Below are 14354 nucleotides of genomic sequence, written 5' to 3' on the forward strand. Positions count from 1 at the left end.
ATGGCCCCCCTGAGAAGGCAAAGAGAAGACGAGGTGAAGTTTGGTGATAGCCAAGTAGCGTTCTCTACATCTTTGTCTGTGATGGCTTAGGCTTGCCTCCAGCTAGTCTCCCAGGCAGTCCCATGTGGCTGAGACACCAGGGCACCTCCGTCAAGACACCAGGATCGGTGGTCACCTCTGTCGAGACACCAGGGCAATGTAGAAACTACTCTGAGTGTAGCCCAAGGAAAAGTGTAGGAAGGAGGGAGAGGCTGACTCCATGCTCTGGGAACAAGTTTTTGCTCAGGGTTCCAGTTGCTGTGGCAATGTGGGATGAAGGTCAGATGCTCCCCTAGAGATCATCCTTATTCTCCAGCCTTTTCTGAAGCTGCGCAAAGCACAGAGGGAACTTTAGGTAACCCCAAATGTCTAGCTTGGCGGAAGCTATGCAAGCACTGTGCCCTGCCAGAGTTCCTTTTGTACCCAGAAGGTTCTTCTGATGGCAGAGTGTGTTCTAAGTTCCCCGGACTAAGCACGACTTGCTTTCACCATCTTAAATAACTCGTATGGTTATGTTGGAAGAGCTGGTACCAGCCCCAGAAGTGGCTTTCTGGTTCTCCTTTAAATGACTGGGACCACTCACCCGACGGGCAGGTTCTATTCAAATGATATCTTGCCCACGGTATCGATTTCTTCCTTAGGACAGAGTTTCATAGGAGGTGCCCAAGAACCACACCTTGAGCTGCCTTGCTAGCAAAACTCTTCCATACCTATGTATTATTAGCCTTGCCTCCCCTTTGCAGACTCCTCCTTCAAAAACACTTGCATTCAAATTGGGCTACCTTTCATTAATGAAAAGAGATCCAGGATGGTCTGTAGAATATGTCAACATTTTACATTCAGGAAATAAACTAATTTTTTTTATTACCCACCTTTATAACATATGAAAGTCTTAGGTTTAAGACTGACTGACAGGTTTGAAAATAGACAGTTATTTTGCATACAGCTCACAGCTGTATTGTTTCCTCCCATGGTGAGCTTATCAGGAGCTTTCTGTCAGGGAGCCTTTGCCAATAGCAACCCTTATCCTCTGTGGTCTTTAGGTTATGACGTGCAAAACAACTCTAGTCTTATCTTCTCTTTGAAAATTGATGATATACACATACACAGACCATTATAAACAAAACAGCAAGACACCAAAATATCTTAAAGACACATCAAGATACAGTGAAACTGAGATAACACCATTAAAAAGGCTGCCTGGAGGGAAACAAAAAGATCCCAGACAAAGGCTTTTCAACTGTGTGCCTGGGAACCCAGAAGGATCTTTGGAACCTCTTGTAGACTTCAAGACAAACACGCACACACACCCCAGCCATAGATACCTCTTATCTGGTTTGTGAATGGGATTGAATCAGATTTTATAAGAATAAAACATTTTATAGTCAAAGACCTTTTTTAAACCTCTAGTCTAGGAGACAAAAAGTCCCAAGACCGTCGTGTTGGTGCAGGACTTTAATCCCAGTGCTTGGTAGGCAGAGGCAGGCAGGGTCCCTATGAGTTCGAGGCCAGCCTGGTCTGTAGAGCCAGTTCTTGGACAGCCAAGGTTATACAGGGAAACATTGTTTCGGAAAAACTAAAAAAAAAAAAAAAAAGTCCCAAGACCTACCACTGGCTTGTCCTTTTCCCTAGTGTAAGCCAATGTCTGGGCATGTCAGGGAGCCTGTGCCCCTGAGTCAGAGATGCACCTGAGAGTTGAAAGAAGTGAATCATTTTCGACTTTTCTGTGTCCTTCTCTCTGTGTGGACCTTTCTCTGTGCCCTTCTCTCTGTGTGGAATGTTTCTGAGCTTCCCTCCCAGAACCCCATCATTTCCTAAACTAAAAATGCCTGTTAAGCCAGGTGGTGGTGGAGTGAGCCTTTAATCCCAGTTCTTGGGAAGAGAAGCAGGTGGATCTCTGAGTTCAAAGCCAGCCCAATCTACAGAGTGAGTTCTAGGGCAGGGCTGCGCACACACACACGCACACACACACACACACAATATGCCTGTTAATCCTTCTAGACTTCCACAAAGCTTCCTGGTTTCACCTCCAGCTGAGTCAATGGCTCCCCTGTTCCCTGAGTTGGTCCTAACCTCAGCCCTGTGAGCCTCTATCCTGGTCCCTCTTACTCTGTGGAGCAATCTTTGACTTGAGGTCCATCCTTCCTCTGAACTGTTAACTCCTTGACATCTTGGACCATGTCTTCAACTCTACTCTCCGAAAGCTAATTCAAGGCTTGCCACACAGACGATCACAGACTTCTCTGTTTTCAGCTTCTGATCGAGGTGGTGGATGACAGACTGCAAGAGCACACACCTGCACCTCTGGCTCCCAGAATGCATTTGGTGTGGCCACCCCACCCTTGCAGGAATACTGCAGGGATGGGGGACTGATGAAGACAATTGGGGTTTAAATTTTATTTTTATGTTTTTTTTTTTCAATGTAATCTTTTAAAGTCTAGAAAAGTTGTTTAACTGTAAACATGCATTCTCACTGTCTGGGACCAGAGTTAGATGAAATTCTTTGAATGATCTCTTAATGCCACCAAAATTGCATTCAAATGCTCCTGCCAGGCAAAGATAAATCGCCATTTACACAATAATCTTGCACTTAAATATAACTGGGTCCGGAGAGTTTTGGGAAATTTATTATGACAGGGAAAAGGGGTTCAAGATATTTAGTCTGCTGATAAGACAGCTTAGGAATGACCATAATTATCTCTGGGAATTTGAAAGGTCTTTGTAAGGTCACTAAGAGGTCATGGGCCAGCTTGGCTCCATCCACTTAGACGTTAGAAACTGACTCAAATGACATTAAAATGAGTTAGTGTGAATCGCAGAAAGTCAAGGGGAGTTTCAGAACCAGAAGTGTTCCCCTTGAGCTTGTTAGAAATGCAGACCTCCCAAGCCCACCCCTCATCTGCCAAGCCGGAAGTTGTGCTTTCTCAAGCTTCTCAGCAGCTTATTTATAGGCTCAGGACACTCCTCTAATGTAAGAAGGTAAGAAAGCAGAAGATGGGACAAGCCAAGGATCCATCCCAAGATTGGATGGCGGCCAGTTCTGGTGGGGAGTTGAATGGCAATGGTCATCACCTCCCATTCAATCTCCAAGGGATGCTCCAGTGGCCTCCATATTTCCTGAGAAGTGAAGCCACATGAGAGGAAGTCTGAGTCCTACCTTCCTGTTCACTATACTGTCCTCAGCAGCACTCCCAACAGCTATAAGTCTCATGCCAATAGCACAAACCTCTCAGCTCAAAGCAGGGCGGTTGTGTAATAGGCTGCAGAAGAAGCCTTCACACTATCCAGAGACAGAATAGACAGCATCTGCCATCGACGCTCTGCATGGCAAAGCCACCAGCCTCTCGGTCATGACTTCCCTGAAATAGAAAACGCCCGATGGCTAAGTTCCTCATGTAGGGGGAAATGCATAGCTCTTTCCAAAGCAGTTGTTTCAAGCACTATAAAACTGTGGGTGATCTTATAGTCTAACTGCCTTGCAGAAGATTTAAAGCAAATCCTCAGTGAGTTCCCAAGGCAAAGAGCAATGTTGTCTTGGGGAAAAAGGCTGGGGAGATCCTTGCTCAGAGTGGGTGGTGCCTTTGCAGGGAAAGCACGCCTGGGCTTCCAAAGGACCCCTCCCTTGCAGGTCTATGAAGGGAAGGCCATATTAGCTTCCTGGAGCCACGCAGAACCTAGAGGAGCCAAGCAGAATCTGGGGACAGGCTCTGGAAAATAACAGGGGTAGGAAAGTGCTCCTCTCCCTTTGGGTGGGTAAGTGTGTTTCCTGGCACCGAGGGACTAAGGAGCGGTATAATGTATATTTGATGACATTTCTAGGCAAGCAGCCTCCCCACCAGAGACCTAGGCTAGAACAAAGCCTGGCACTGGGACAGACAGAAGATAAAGGGAAAACTGCGGAACCTGCCAGAGAGGCCAGAATGGTCCCAAGGGAGTGGCTAGACAGCAAGGTGCGGAGACTAATAAAAGTCACCATGACAGCCTCCATCCTATCCAAATCTGCAAAGTTCCTACAAGTAAAGCTTTGGGAGAGGGTAAGATCATGCTGAGCAGATGACAAAATGACAGAGAGAAACACACGGCCCCGAGTACCCGCTCACAACTGCTGCCAACCTAACCAGAGTCAAGCAAGCAAGATCCTTGCAGTCCCCATTCAAAGGAGTCTGAAGCTGCCTTCACAGTGATGACAACCAGAATAAAGACAGCTGACGCATTACTCTGATGAGAGCAAACACCCTTGTATTTGCCACCATGCAAAAAGATACATGTCACCCGGACTGTGACAGTTAGGGATGAAGTTCACAAACATAACTTTGTTCCCTTTGGGAAGCCCACCTCCGTGCAAGCATTGTCTTTGGAGCTACAGATAAAATGCAAAGCGCACTTCATCCACATGACGGTGCTGACCTGTCGGCTCTACATGGGATGAAAAGGGGTCACTCATGCCGCAGGCTTCAGAGGAGCCAATGAGAGTAGCTAGAGTTGCCTTTCCCACCAAATGCCATCCTTGCCATCTGATGTGTCAGTCCCAGAAACAGACTTAGATGCAGCTGCCACAGACAGAACCAACGATGAGTTCCTCTCTTCCAGCCATACCACTTCCTTTTCTCATTGGCCTTGATTCCCAAGAGCATTCTGTAGCTCAGTAATTTTCTTACCTGGAAGCCACAGGGACACCGGGGACTGGACTCTGTAGCACAAAGAAGACACCCCAGACTTCAGGGTGGGTCGGGGACCCAGGTCTTTCTGTCACAATCACATCATCAGTGGATGAGAGCCACTCACGGACTTCCAGCATTTGTGGGATGCTCCTGAACTACATTCCTTTCCAGGAAACAAAGACTCCTTCTGATCTATTAAGAGAGGGAATGAAGGAAAATCTGAGCACACCAGAATGGGAAGCTGGCAGAAATAGGTGCACGTGAATGCTCACCTTGGGGGAAAGATCTAACTACAGTATTGTGTGCTTATGGCTCCATTATCTGAATTTTGTGTTGGGCCATGTGCTGGTGGTTTCTACCAGATAGAATCCCGAGTGTGGAACCCAAGGGGATGTCCAAATCCAGTGAGGACAAAAAGATCATGAGCCAAGGGTCTAGACCAAGGGTCTTGTCATGTTCAAGCAAAACTCAAGCATGAAAGAGCATGTATGGCATGATCACTCTATGTCTGACAAGACCAAGGTCTTCCCTCTGCAGCTAACCAGAACTATCCATACCTGAGGCCTCGAAGGCCCTCCATATCTGCACCCCAAGGGTGCTGCGCTTCAGAAAGACAGTGGGGCTCCTTAGAAGATCATGTGAGAAAAGGATCAGGAAGACATTGTCATCCAGATCACTGGTTCTCAACATTCCTAATGCCGTGAACTTTTAATATTTACAATTCCTTACATTGTTGTGACCCCAACCACAAAATTACTTTCATTGCTACCTCATAACTATAATTTATTACTGTTATGAAGCATAATGTAAATATCTATGTTTTCCTATAGCCTTAGGCCATCCCTGTGCAAGGGCCACTCAAAGCCTTCGGTAGGTCAAAGGTTGCAACCTACAGATTGAGAACCACTGGTCTAGGTCAAAGGGCTGAAATGAAGTACTGAAAATGACTTACTTCTCTTTTAAAACAGTATTTCCTCCAAGTGTTGCAGGTGGGGAAACAGTGAGCTGATTTGTCTCTCGTGAAAATTCTTCCATTTATCTTTCATCAGTACTTTTATCAGTTCTGTCGGTGAATGGTCAAATGTGAGAAAATGTCGATGGAATCACTCCCAACCAGTTACTGGGTCAAGAAAGAGCACACAGGGTTGGTAAGCATAGTTCAGAAAACTGCATAGCACTTTGAAATGCACCTGTAATCGGTACCACTTTAACAGAATCCTCTGGCGGCAACACTGGACTGAACTGCTTTACCTCATCCTAGTAATTTCCCTAGTCTCTCCTGATAGATTCCCCTTGCCCACACTTAACAGGCGAGGAAATGGGTATAAGTTTAGTTGACTTTCCCAAAGTCACAGATCTCTCTCCTGCTCTCCATCTTTTAAAAAATTTTATTATACCCGTGCTTCACTCGTCACAATGAGGAAAAAAAAAAAAAGCAACTTTTGATTTCTTGTAATTTTTAAAATAAAGGAACACACACTTCTGTATTTGTGTATAGGTAGTGTTGACAAAAACAAAACAAAAACGGCCATTCTTACTAGAAGAAGGAAATAACCCCTCACTCCATTTCCAAGTAATCAGTTTGAACCATTATCTCCTGGGCTAAGTGGAGCCTTTGGAAGCTGCCTCAGGAGTCCTGCTTTAGAAGACACCGTCAGGATCAGCAAGAGCATAGCTGGTTTTGCACGACCACTCAGACACTTCCCTTGTAATTTCCTCTTATATGGTTTGTTCTCCATTCTATCAAAAACTGTGAAAATAAAGTACTGATTCATTGCCGTAGTTATTAAATTGTTTAATTAAAAAAGAACACATGACCTTATACCCTGCACTTAGAGAAGTTCAGTTTTGTACCCAATTCCATGTACCTTTATCTCCCTGTCTGTGTCACATAACAGAAGTTGCATGCCTGTCACACTTCTGAGGGATCTCTATGATGCCACATAAAAATAAATGAAGTCCCCAGTGACAACAAGAGGCTACACAGAAAAGATGCAAGCTCTGCTGGGACCTGGTATCAAGCCACAGCCTCTGGCAGAGTAAGCTCCCTCCCGAGTGGTTAGTGCCTCCAGAAAGACTATCTAGTCTTCATGACTCTTAGTCCCTTCCTACCTTCCCGGTGTTTCAACACCTGAATCAGTGACGGAGGCGCCCAGACTCAGGGCCACAGGCCCCGAGTGGCGGAAGTGGCTGGGAGCTGTCCATGGTGGCGCCGAGCCTGGGCACGCAGAGCGATCTGCTCCCCAGCCCGCGGGCGCGCCCGGGGTCCCTCTCCAGACCGCGGAGATGAAGATGACTCCCAGGCTCACTATCTCCTGGACCCGGCTTCAGCCAGGCCATGGCTCTCACATCAAAATCTTGGCTTTAAAGAGGAGTTCTTACCTGTGGGCGGAGTTGGCTGCTCGGAGCAGGACTAGGAACCTTATACTTGGTGCGAGTAGAATGTCCGTCTCTTGGGGAACACGAGCGCACTGCCCTTCTTGTCCAGAGCACACTCATTCTCTCGGGTCCATTACGGAACATCACTGGACTTCGTTCCCAGGGCGGCTAACTGGAGAACCGCGCACGACTCAGGCGTGTGCCCCGCTGAGACCTTGGTTCTTCGGTTACTCCAGCGCAACCTTTCTTGAAGATGATGACGGTTGCCAGGGGCCTCCAAATGTTCCCGCAGAGCTGCCAGGCTTAGCGTTTGTTTAAATATCAGCAGGGACCACCGAGGTCGCCTAACATCAGATCGTCTCCTCCTGCCCTGAGCCAGCGCATCGCGGAGACGGCAGAGGTAGCCGTCCAAAGGAGCCCTTGCCGAAGCGGAGGCGGCGAGGTACAGACTTACGACGACAGGGTAAGCGCGCTCACTGCTCCGGGCTCCTTCCCAGTGCAGTGACCTGCCTAGGGGCCGTCTCTCTTCGGCGAGACAGTGTTGCTTGTGTGAACACATCTGGCCCCATTCACAGGGGCACAAGCTAAGCAAAACGGAGATCTGACTCCCGTCTAATGCATCGGACACAGGCGTCCCCAACACCTGCCGCTGGCAAAGACCTCAAGAGGCTGAGAGCGGTGACGGGGGCGTGTGCCCACCAACACAAGCATGGACAGGCAGGCAGGCAGGCGGGAGGGCGGGCGGGCGGGCGGGCGGACGGACGGACAGACGGACAGACAGACGGACAGACGGACAGACGGACAGCATAGAACAGGCTGGACAATCAGACTGATGAAAGGACAACGTTTTCCCTGAACTGGAGGGAGCGCGGGATTCCGTCTGTTCTCCTCTCTCCAAGGCTGACTCCATGCAGCCCTCGCGCCCCCGGTCCCCCCCCCCCCCCCCCCCCCCCCCCGGTCCTCTTACCTCAGGTTGACGACCGAGACAGTACCACGCCTCGGAGACCTGGAGCGCAGCATCCCGGAGTCTGGTATCTGATCCCGAGCGTGGAGCTCCTGAGCGCGAGCAAACTGGACAGGCGCTCACGAGAAGTGGGGTGCAGATTCGGGTCTCCCTGGACACGGTGTGCCCCCCCCCCCGGCAGCAGACCACTGCCACTCTGCGTAGCTGGCGCTCCTCGCTCTGCTCCGCGCGCTCACTGGCTCGCTAGCTAGCTCGGAGCTGCCAGCCCGAGCCGCCGCTTTTTATAGCCGCCTTCCGGGGCTGGCTCCTCCCCACCAGAGCCCCCGGCGCCCGCACTCACCCCGTCCCCTCTGTCCCCCCCATCCCACCCCACCCCCGTCTCAGGGCAGCGTCCTCCCACTCACCGAGGTGGGCGGCCTGCGGGGCCGGACCCGGGCGGGCTCTGGCGGCCGCTCCGGGAGCCGCAGACCGGAGCCCGAGAGCCTCCGCCGGGACATGCTGCGGCCACCAGGTGAGGGCGCTGGAGCCCAGGACGAGCGCAGCCGACCTCCTGAGGGTTGTCGCGGTGGAAGCGCGGCTTACATCCAGCGGCCTCCCCAAGGGACAGGCAGGCAGAAGAAGAGAAAGGCTTGAGACATCCACAGAGCCGCCGCCACTCTACGTTTAGGCTATTAGATCTCAAACCCCTCCTCCTTTTTGTAAGCGAACATGAAAAGCCAGGATCGTTTGGATCTAGAGGTCGCTTGGAGAAGATACACCCACTTGTAGTCAGAGACCTTGGTTTAAAAGTGGGTTCTTTGACTAGGGAGATGGTTCCGTCGCTAAGATGCTTACAGGTTTGAAAACCAGAGTTCAATCGCCAGAATCTACATCAAAAGGCCCTGGGTGATGGCCCTGGTTTGTAATCCTGGCTCTGGAGAGATGGAGACAGGTGGGTCATTGGGGTTGCTGGCCAGCCAACCTAGTCTTCTTGGCAAGTTCCAGGTAAAACAGAGACGCCCAGTCTTAAATAAAATAAAATAAAATAAAATAAAATAAAATAAAATAAAATAAAATAAAATAAAATAAAATAAAATAAAATATAAAATAAAATAAAATAAAAAAAATAAAATAAACAACATCCCAGACAGCTTGACCTCTGCCCTTGGGACGGATGGACGTACACACACACACACACACACACACACACACCCCTCCCAAAATAAAGGAAGATAGAGTTACTTCACGCTGCCAGTTTTCTGCACATGGTAGTTACTTGACCACGATTAAGTAACTTCACCAATAGGCTCCCATGAGCCTGGGGGGAGGATTTCAGTGAGATTTTAATTCATAGCAAATACTTGCTATCCTGCGTGCGGGGTGGCAGGACGCTGGACCTGTGTGCTCAGACAGGCCAATGTTCTCAAGGGTCAAAACAAGAAGGTGCTACCGGTGACCTATTCCCTTCCACAGGAATAAGCCCGAACAGAGCTTCTAGCATCTCCTCAACACTAGGTGCCCTCAAGCACCAGCTACTTTACTGGCTCTGAGCCTGGTAGGGGGCAGGAGGTGTTAGGGATTTTCTTTCTATTTCATTTGAATTCTGAGATGAGGACTTGGTTGCAATTCTACATCCTTTCCCTCTTTGGGAACTTGTTACTCAGCTCCCTCCTCTGGTTAGTGGGAGATGCTAAATACACATTTCTTTCTTCCTGCCTGCCAGTGTCCTATGAGCTGTATGGGCAGGGGGGGGGGCTTCATTCTAGGCAGCGTCCACGAGCTTTAGGAATCTAAGTCTAGGCTTTGGGGCCAGTCTAGGATAGATAGAGACTTTGGAAGCCCTTGTGTATGTTCTCTGGGCAGAAGCCTTGGGCACTTGTCAGAACTAGGAGAGAAAAGCATTCCACCTCCAAATCTTTTCTAGGAAGCTGAAAACAATGTCCGAGAGTCTCAGTTTGTCCTTGGTATCCAAGTACTTAGTGAACTGGATCCTTGGGCAGGCTTCCTTTCTTGGTCCTTCCTTTCTAGCAGAATGGAACTGGAACCTATCTCCTTGTAAAGTTTCCGGCCAGTCCTCACATTGTGAACACTCACTGAATCCCTTTCTTAAAGAACCCATTCCCCCGGCCCACGGACACTGGGGCATGGGCTGGGTAATGGAGCACTGTGCTCAGCAGAGAAAGGTATGTTTGGATCAGCCTCACTGGGGCCATGTGTGAGACTCCCCATCTCCAAGTAGTGGAGCCCAGATGGGAGGCTGCAAAGCAAGAGAAGAGCTCATCTGTACAGGCATCCTAGAGATGAGAAGTGTTCTCCTAGCTAAGGCTGGGAAGTGCTTTGTTGAGTGCTTTGTCACGTTTCCTCCAAGATGCGAAGTGCCCGGCGCATTCCTTTGGTATCCAGTTTTCTCTATCACTGTGCAATGCCTGGGGTGGAGGAAACAATGCTGATGAATTACAGACAGGCTCCATATGTCTAAACCCGGATTCTCTAACCACATCCTCTCAGCACTTCCACTCGGTCCTCTGTGACAGACAGGGTATGATGGGTCATTCTTTTGGGGTGAGTACTGGCAATGTGAAGCTGATGGATTTCCTATCTACACTTCTTTAAATCCGAGGACTTAGAAATGCAGGGGTGGGGGCTAGTTACAAAATAGACTGTTAGCTTTCTAGTTCTTGCCAGGATCGCCAGGGGGAAGGGTGTTGCTCTCGGCTTGTGTATGGAGTCACACCCAGCCTCTACACCCTGTGCTGAGTTCCCACCACTTTCCTGGAGTATTCAGCCCTTCGACCTCATCCTGTGTGATGTGATATCCTGTCTGCCCCTGCTCCACAAACCGCCTGCGTCTTGCATTTTTCATCAGCCAGCCAGACATACTCCACATCTGAACTTAAGTCAAAAGTCACCTTACTGCACCAACTGACCGCCAAAGCTATCACTCTCCCCTCATGCCTGTGTGAAGTTTGAAGGGCTGGCCACCTCTGTGGCTCCATTCTCCAAGCCTCTAGGCCTGACCTGGCATTTCCCTGGATCCCTCCATAGGGGCTGAGAAAAAAAATTAGAAAAGAGAAGCAAGATGAGGCTTGGGTTAGTTCTAGACCTCAAAAGTGCTACTAGATTAGCAACACGGTGGACCTCACCTGTAACCCCAGAGCCTGAAAAAAGAGAGCAAATTTAAATCCCACCAACAGGGGTCGCCCTTGGACGCAGAGCCTGAAGCTGGCATCAGAAAAAGGAAATTCTGAGGTCTGCATCCTGACACCAGGTTTCTAACACTCTGAGCTGCTAGGTTCCTGTGTTTTTTTGGAGCCAAATGAGCTTGCCCACTAGGGAGAGATGCAAAGAATCACCAGTGTTTCTGGAGAGTGCACATCTGGCAGGAACTTGGGACAGGAAGTGCTAGGACCCAGGTGAACCTCCCGGGAGCCGTGTAAGTGGATTTCTACCTTTCTCCTTCGAGCTGGTCATCATCAGAGAGAAAGAAGTATATATAAACTACATATAAGCTTGGGTGTTTGTTTTTCACATCACTTATTTTTCTTAACTGAAAAAGATTCTATTTGTTCCCTAGTTTCAAAAAAAAAAAAAATCAGAAAATGAACACATGGGGAGGGGAATATCACCTAGCTTCTAGTTCAATACACCAATGACTCTTGAAAGTTACAGCGCACACTTTGTTGTTAAACCAGGCACAATAGCTCATGTCTGTAATTCAGATTAGTAGCTGGAGGAAAGAGACTCTGGAGGTCAAGGCCATTCTCAGCTACACAGGGAGTGTGTTCATAGGCTGTGAACACAGGCTTGGTCATCTGAGAGGAGGGAACCTGGATTGAGAAATCACTGGCCTGTAGGCATGTCTGTAGGGCATTTTCCTGATTAATGACCTATTCGACAGGGCCCAGACAGCTGTGGGTGGTATTATCCCTGGGCAAGAGGTCCTGGAGTGTATAAGAAAGCAAACCGAACAAGCCAAAGGGAGCAAGCCAGTTATCAGTGTTGCTCCCATGGCTTCTGCTTCAATTCTTGTTTCCAGGTTGCTGCCTTGAGTTCCTGCCCTGACTCCCATTCATGACAGACTGTGCTCCGAAAGCCAAACAAATCCTTTCCTCCCCAAGTTGCTTTTGGTCGTGGTCTTTGTCACATCAATAGAAGTGTAACTAACACAGGGAGGTTAAGGCCAGCTTGGGCTTCTTGAGGCCTTGTCTCAGACAAGCAAAAATGACAACAGAAGCTTGAAAATAAATTGAAACACAAAGAGGGAAAAATGGCTTCTAATCAAAGCCATCTCTGTCAGGTTCAGTATATAGCCAAACATTTGTCCATATGTTACATAGAAAGATTTAGAAACGTGACGGGAAGTGGCGGCACATACCTTTGATCCCAACACTCAGGAGGCAGAGGCAGGTGGATCTCTGTGAGTTTGAGGCCAGTCTGGGATACAGGACTGGCCAAGCATACAACATAGAGAAGCATTCCAGGACAGCCAAGCATACAACATAGAGAAACGCTGTCTGAAAAAAAAAAAAAAAAAGCAGAAATACAAAAATATAGATAAGCATTTAACAAATATCTCCACAACTCAAAATTTGCCTCTACCACAGCATGTGTCCTGGGCTATGTGTATTGAATTCACTCATTTATTTGCAGTAATTCCTACATCATCCAGCCCAGAGTCCAAGCATAACTGGTCATGAATGAATGACCATACCAACACATGTTTCTTAGAAAGATAATGTAAGCTGGGCTGTGGTGGCACACATCTTTAATCCCAGCATTTGGGAGGCTGAAGCAGACAGATCTCTGAGTTCACGGTCAGCCTGGTCTACAAAGTGAGTTCCAGGACGGCCAGGGCTACACAGAGAAACCGTGTCTCAAACGAAAAATAAGAGACAGACAGACAGACAGAAGGACAGACTGACAAACAATGTGAATGCAATAGAGATGGGTCAGCAGGTAAAGGTACATGCCACCAAGTTTAACAACTTGAGCTTGATCCCTGAAATCCATATGGTGGATGGAGAGAGCCAACTCCCCCAGGTCACCCTCTGACTTTCACATGCACACTGTAGCTTCACACACACACACACACACACACACACACACACACACACTGTAGCTTCACACACACACACACACACACACACACACATAGACACACTCACATAAATAAATAAATGTTTCTTAAGAAGAGGTGACCCAAACACTTGAGAAGATGCTCCACTTTGTCCATTAATAAAGAAATGCAAATAATCTGGTTAGCAAAAATAAAATAAAATAAAATAAAATAAATGTGATAGTGCCTTGGCTGGTACTAAGCAGTGAGGGTGGATCCGTGGATCCTCACATTCCTTTTTGACGTGAGCCTGTGTCCGTGCAATGTGTGAGGACAGTTTGACAAGGCTTATAAAATGTACATAGCATTTCACTTAGTAATTCCACCTCCAGGAATTTGTCTTACAGATATGATGTGAAAATGATTAACACCAGATTCACATTATAGCCTTATTTCTTTGTGTGTGTGTGTGTGTGTGTGTGCACTCGAGTGTGTTTGTGTATGTGCATATTGGTATGTGTGAGTACATGCATGCCACAGTGTGGGAATGGAGGTCAGAGGGCACCCTCAGGTATCAGTCCTTGCCTTTTATTTGGTTTCAGACAGTCTCCTCACTCTTGCGTACACCAGGCTTTCCTGGCTCTTAAGCTCCTATGGAACTTGCCTCTCCCGGTCTGTCACGTCACTGAGGGAGTTCTGAGACTATGACACGCACAGTACTGCAGCTAGCTTTAAGAGTCTTGAAGATTTGAATCCAAGTCCTCATGCTTGCATGACAAGTAAGTGTTTGACTGAGCCATGCCTCCAACTCCTACAGCTTTCTTCCTAATGCTTGTAGCCAAGCAAACAGCTTAATGTTTACAACTGGAGTTTGTTAAGGATGTTCATCCACAGTTGTAAACATTAAGCTGTTTGTGTAGCTGTGGGGGGCGGGGGCAGAGAGGTACATGCCTGCAATTCCTGCTACTTGGAAAAGGCAGGAGAATTGCAAATTCAAGACCAGCTCAGGCTGCCGAGTAAAATGACATCTAAGAGAGAGAGATAAAGAGAACAAAACACAGAGACAATAAAATAATTTTTTTTATTAGATTTATTTTTATTATTTCTAATTGTGTGATGTGTGTATGTGTCTGTGTGAATCAGGTACCCACAGAGTCCAGACAAGGATATCAGATTCCTTGGACCTGGAGCCATAGAGAGCTGTGAGCTGCCTACATGGGTGCAGGAACCTGAATTCCAGTCCCCTGGAAGAGCCATATATAGTCTCAACCACTGG

At 48.0% G+C, this 14354-nt stretch overlaps 1 protein-coding gene across 1 annotated transcript in view; it reads right to left on the bottom strand.

Moving 5' to 3' along the window:
• Window positions 1–8122, bottom strand: part of Cemip (cell migration inducing hyaluronidase 1) — a 152100-nt gene extending 143978 nt beyond the window's left edge. The window contains exon 1 of the mRNA XM_055623249.1: window positions 8047–8122. Coding sequence (XP_055479224.1) covers window positions 8047–8099 — 53 coding nt within the window. The 5' untranslated portion in view covers window positions 8100–8122. The remainder of the gene's footprint in view (window positions 1–8046) is intronic.
• Between the last annotated feature and the right edge of the window lie 6232 nt (window positions 8123–14354).

Source organism: Psammomys obesus, unplaced genomic scaffold (assembly GCF_907164565.1).
Source record: "Psammomys obesus unplaced genomic scaffold, mPsaObe1.curated_primary_1811, whole genome shotgun sequence".
NCBI classification, from domain to species: Eukaryota; Metazoa; Chordata; class Mammalia; order Rodentia; family Muridae; genus Psammomys; species Psammomys obesus.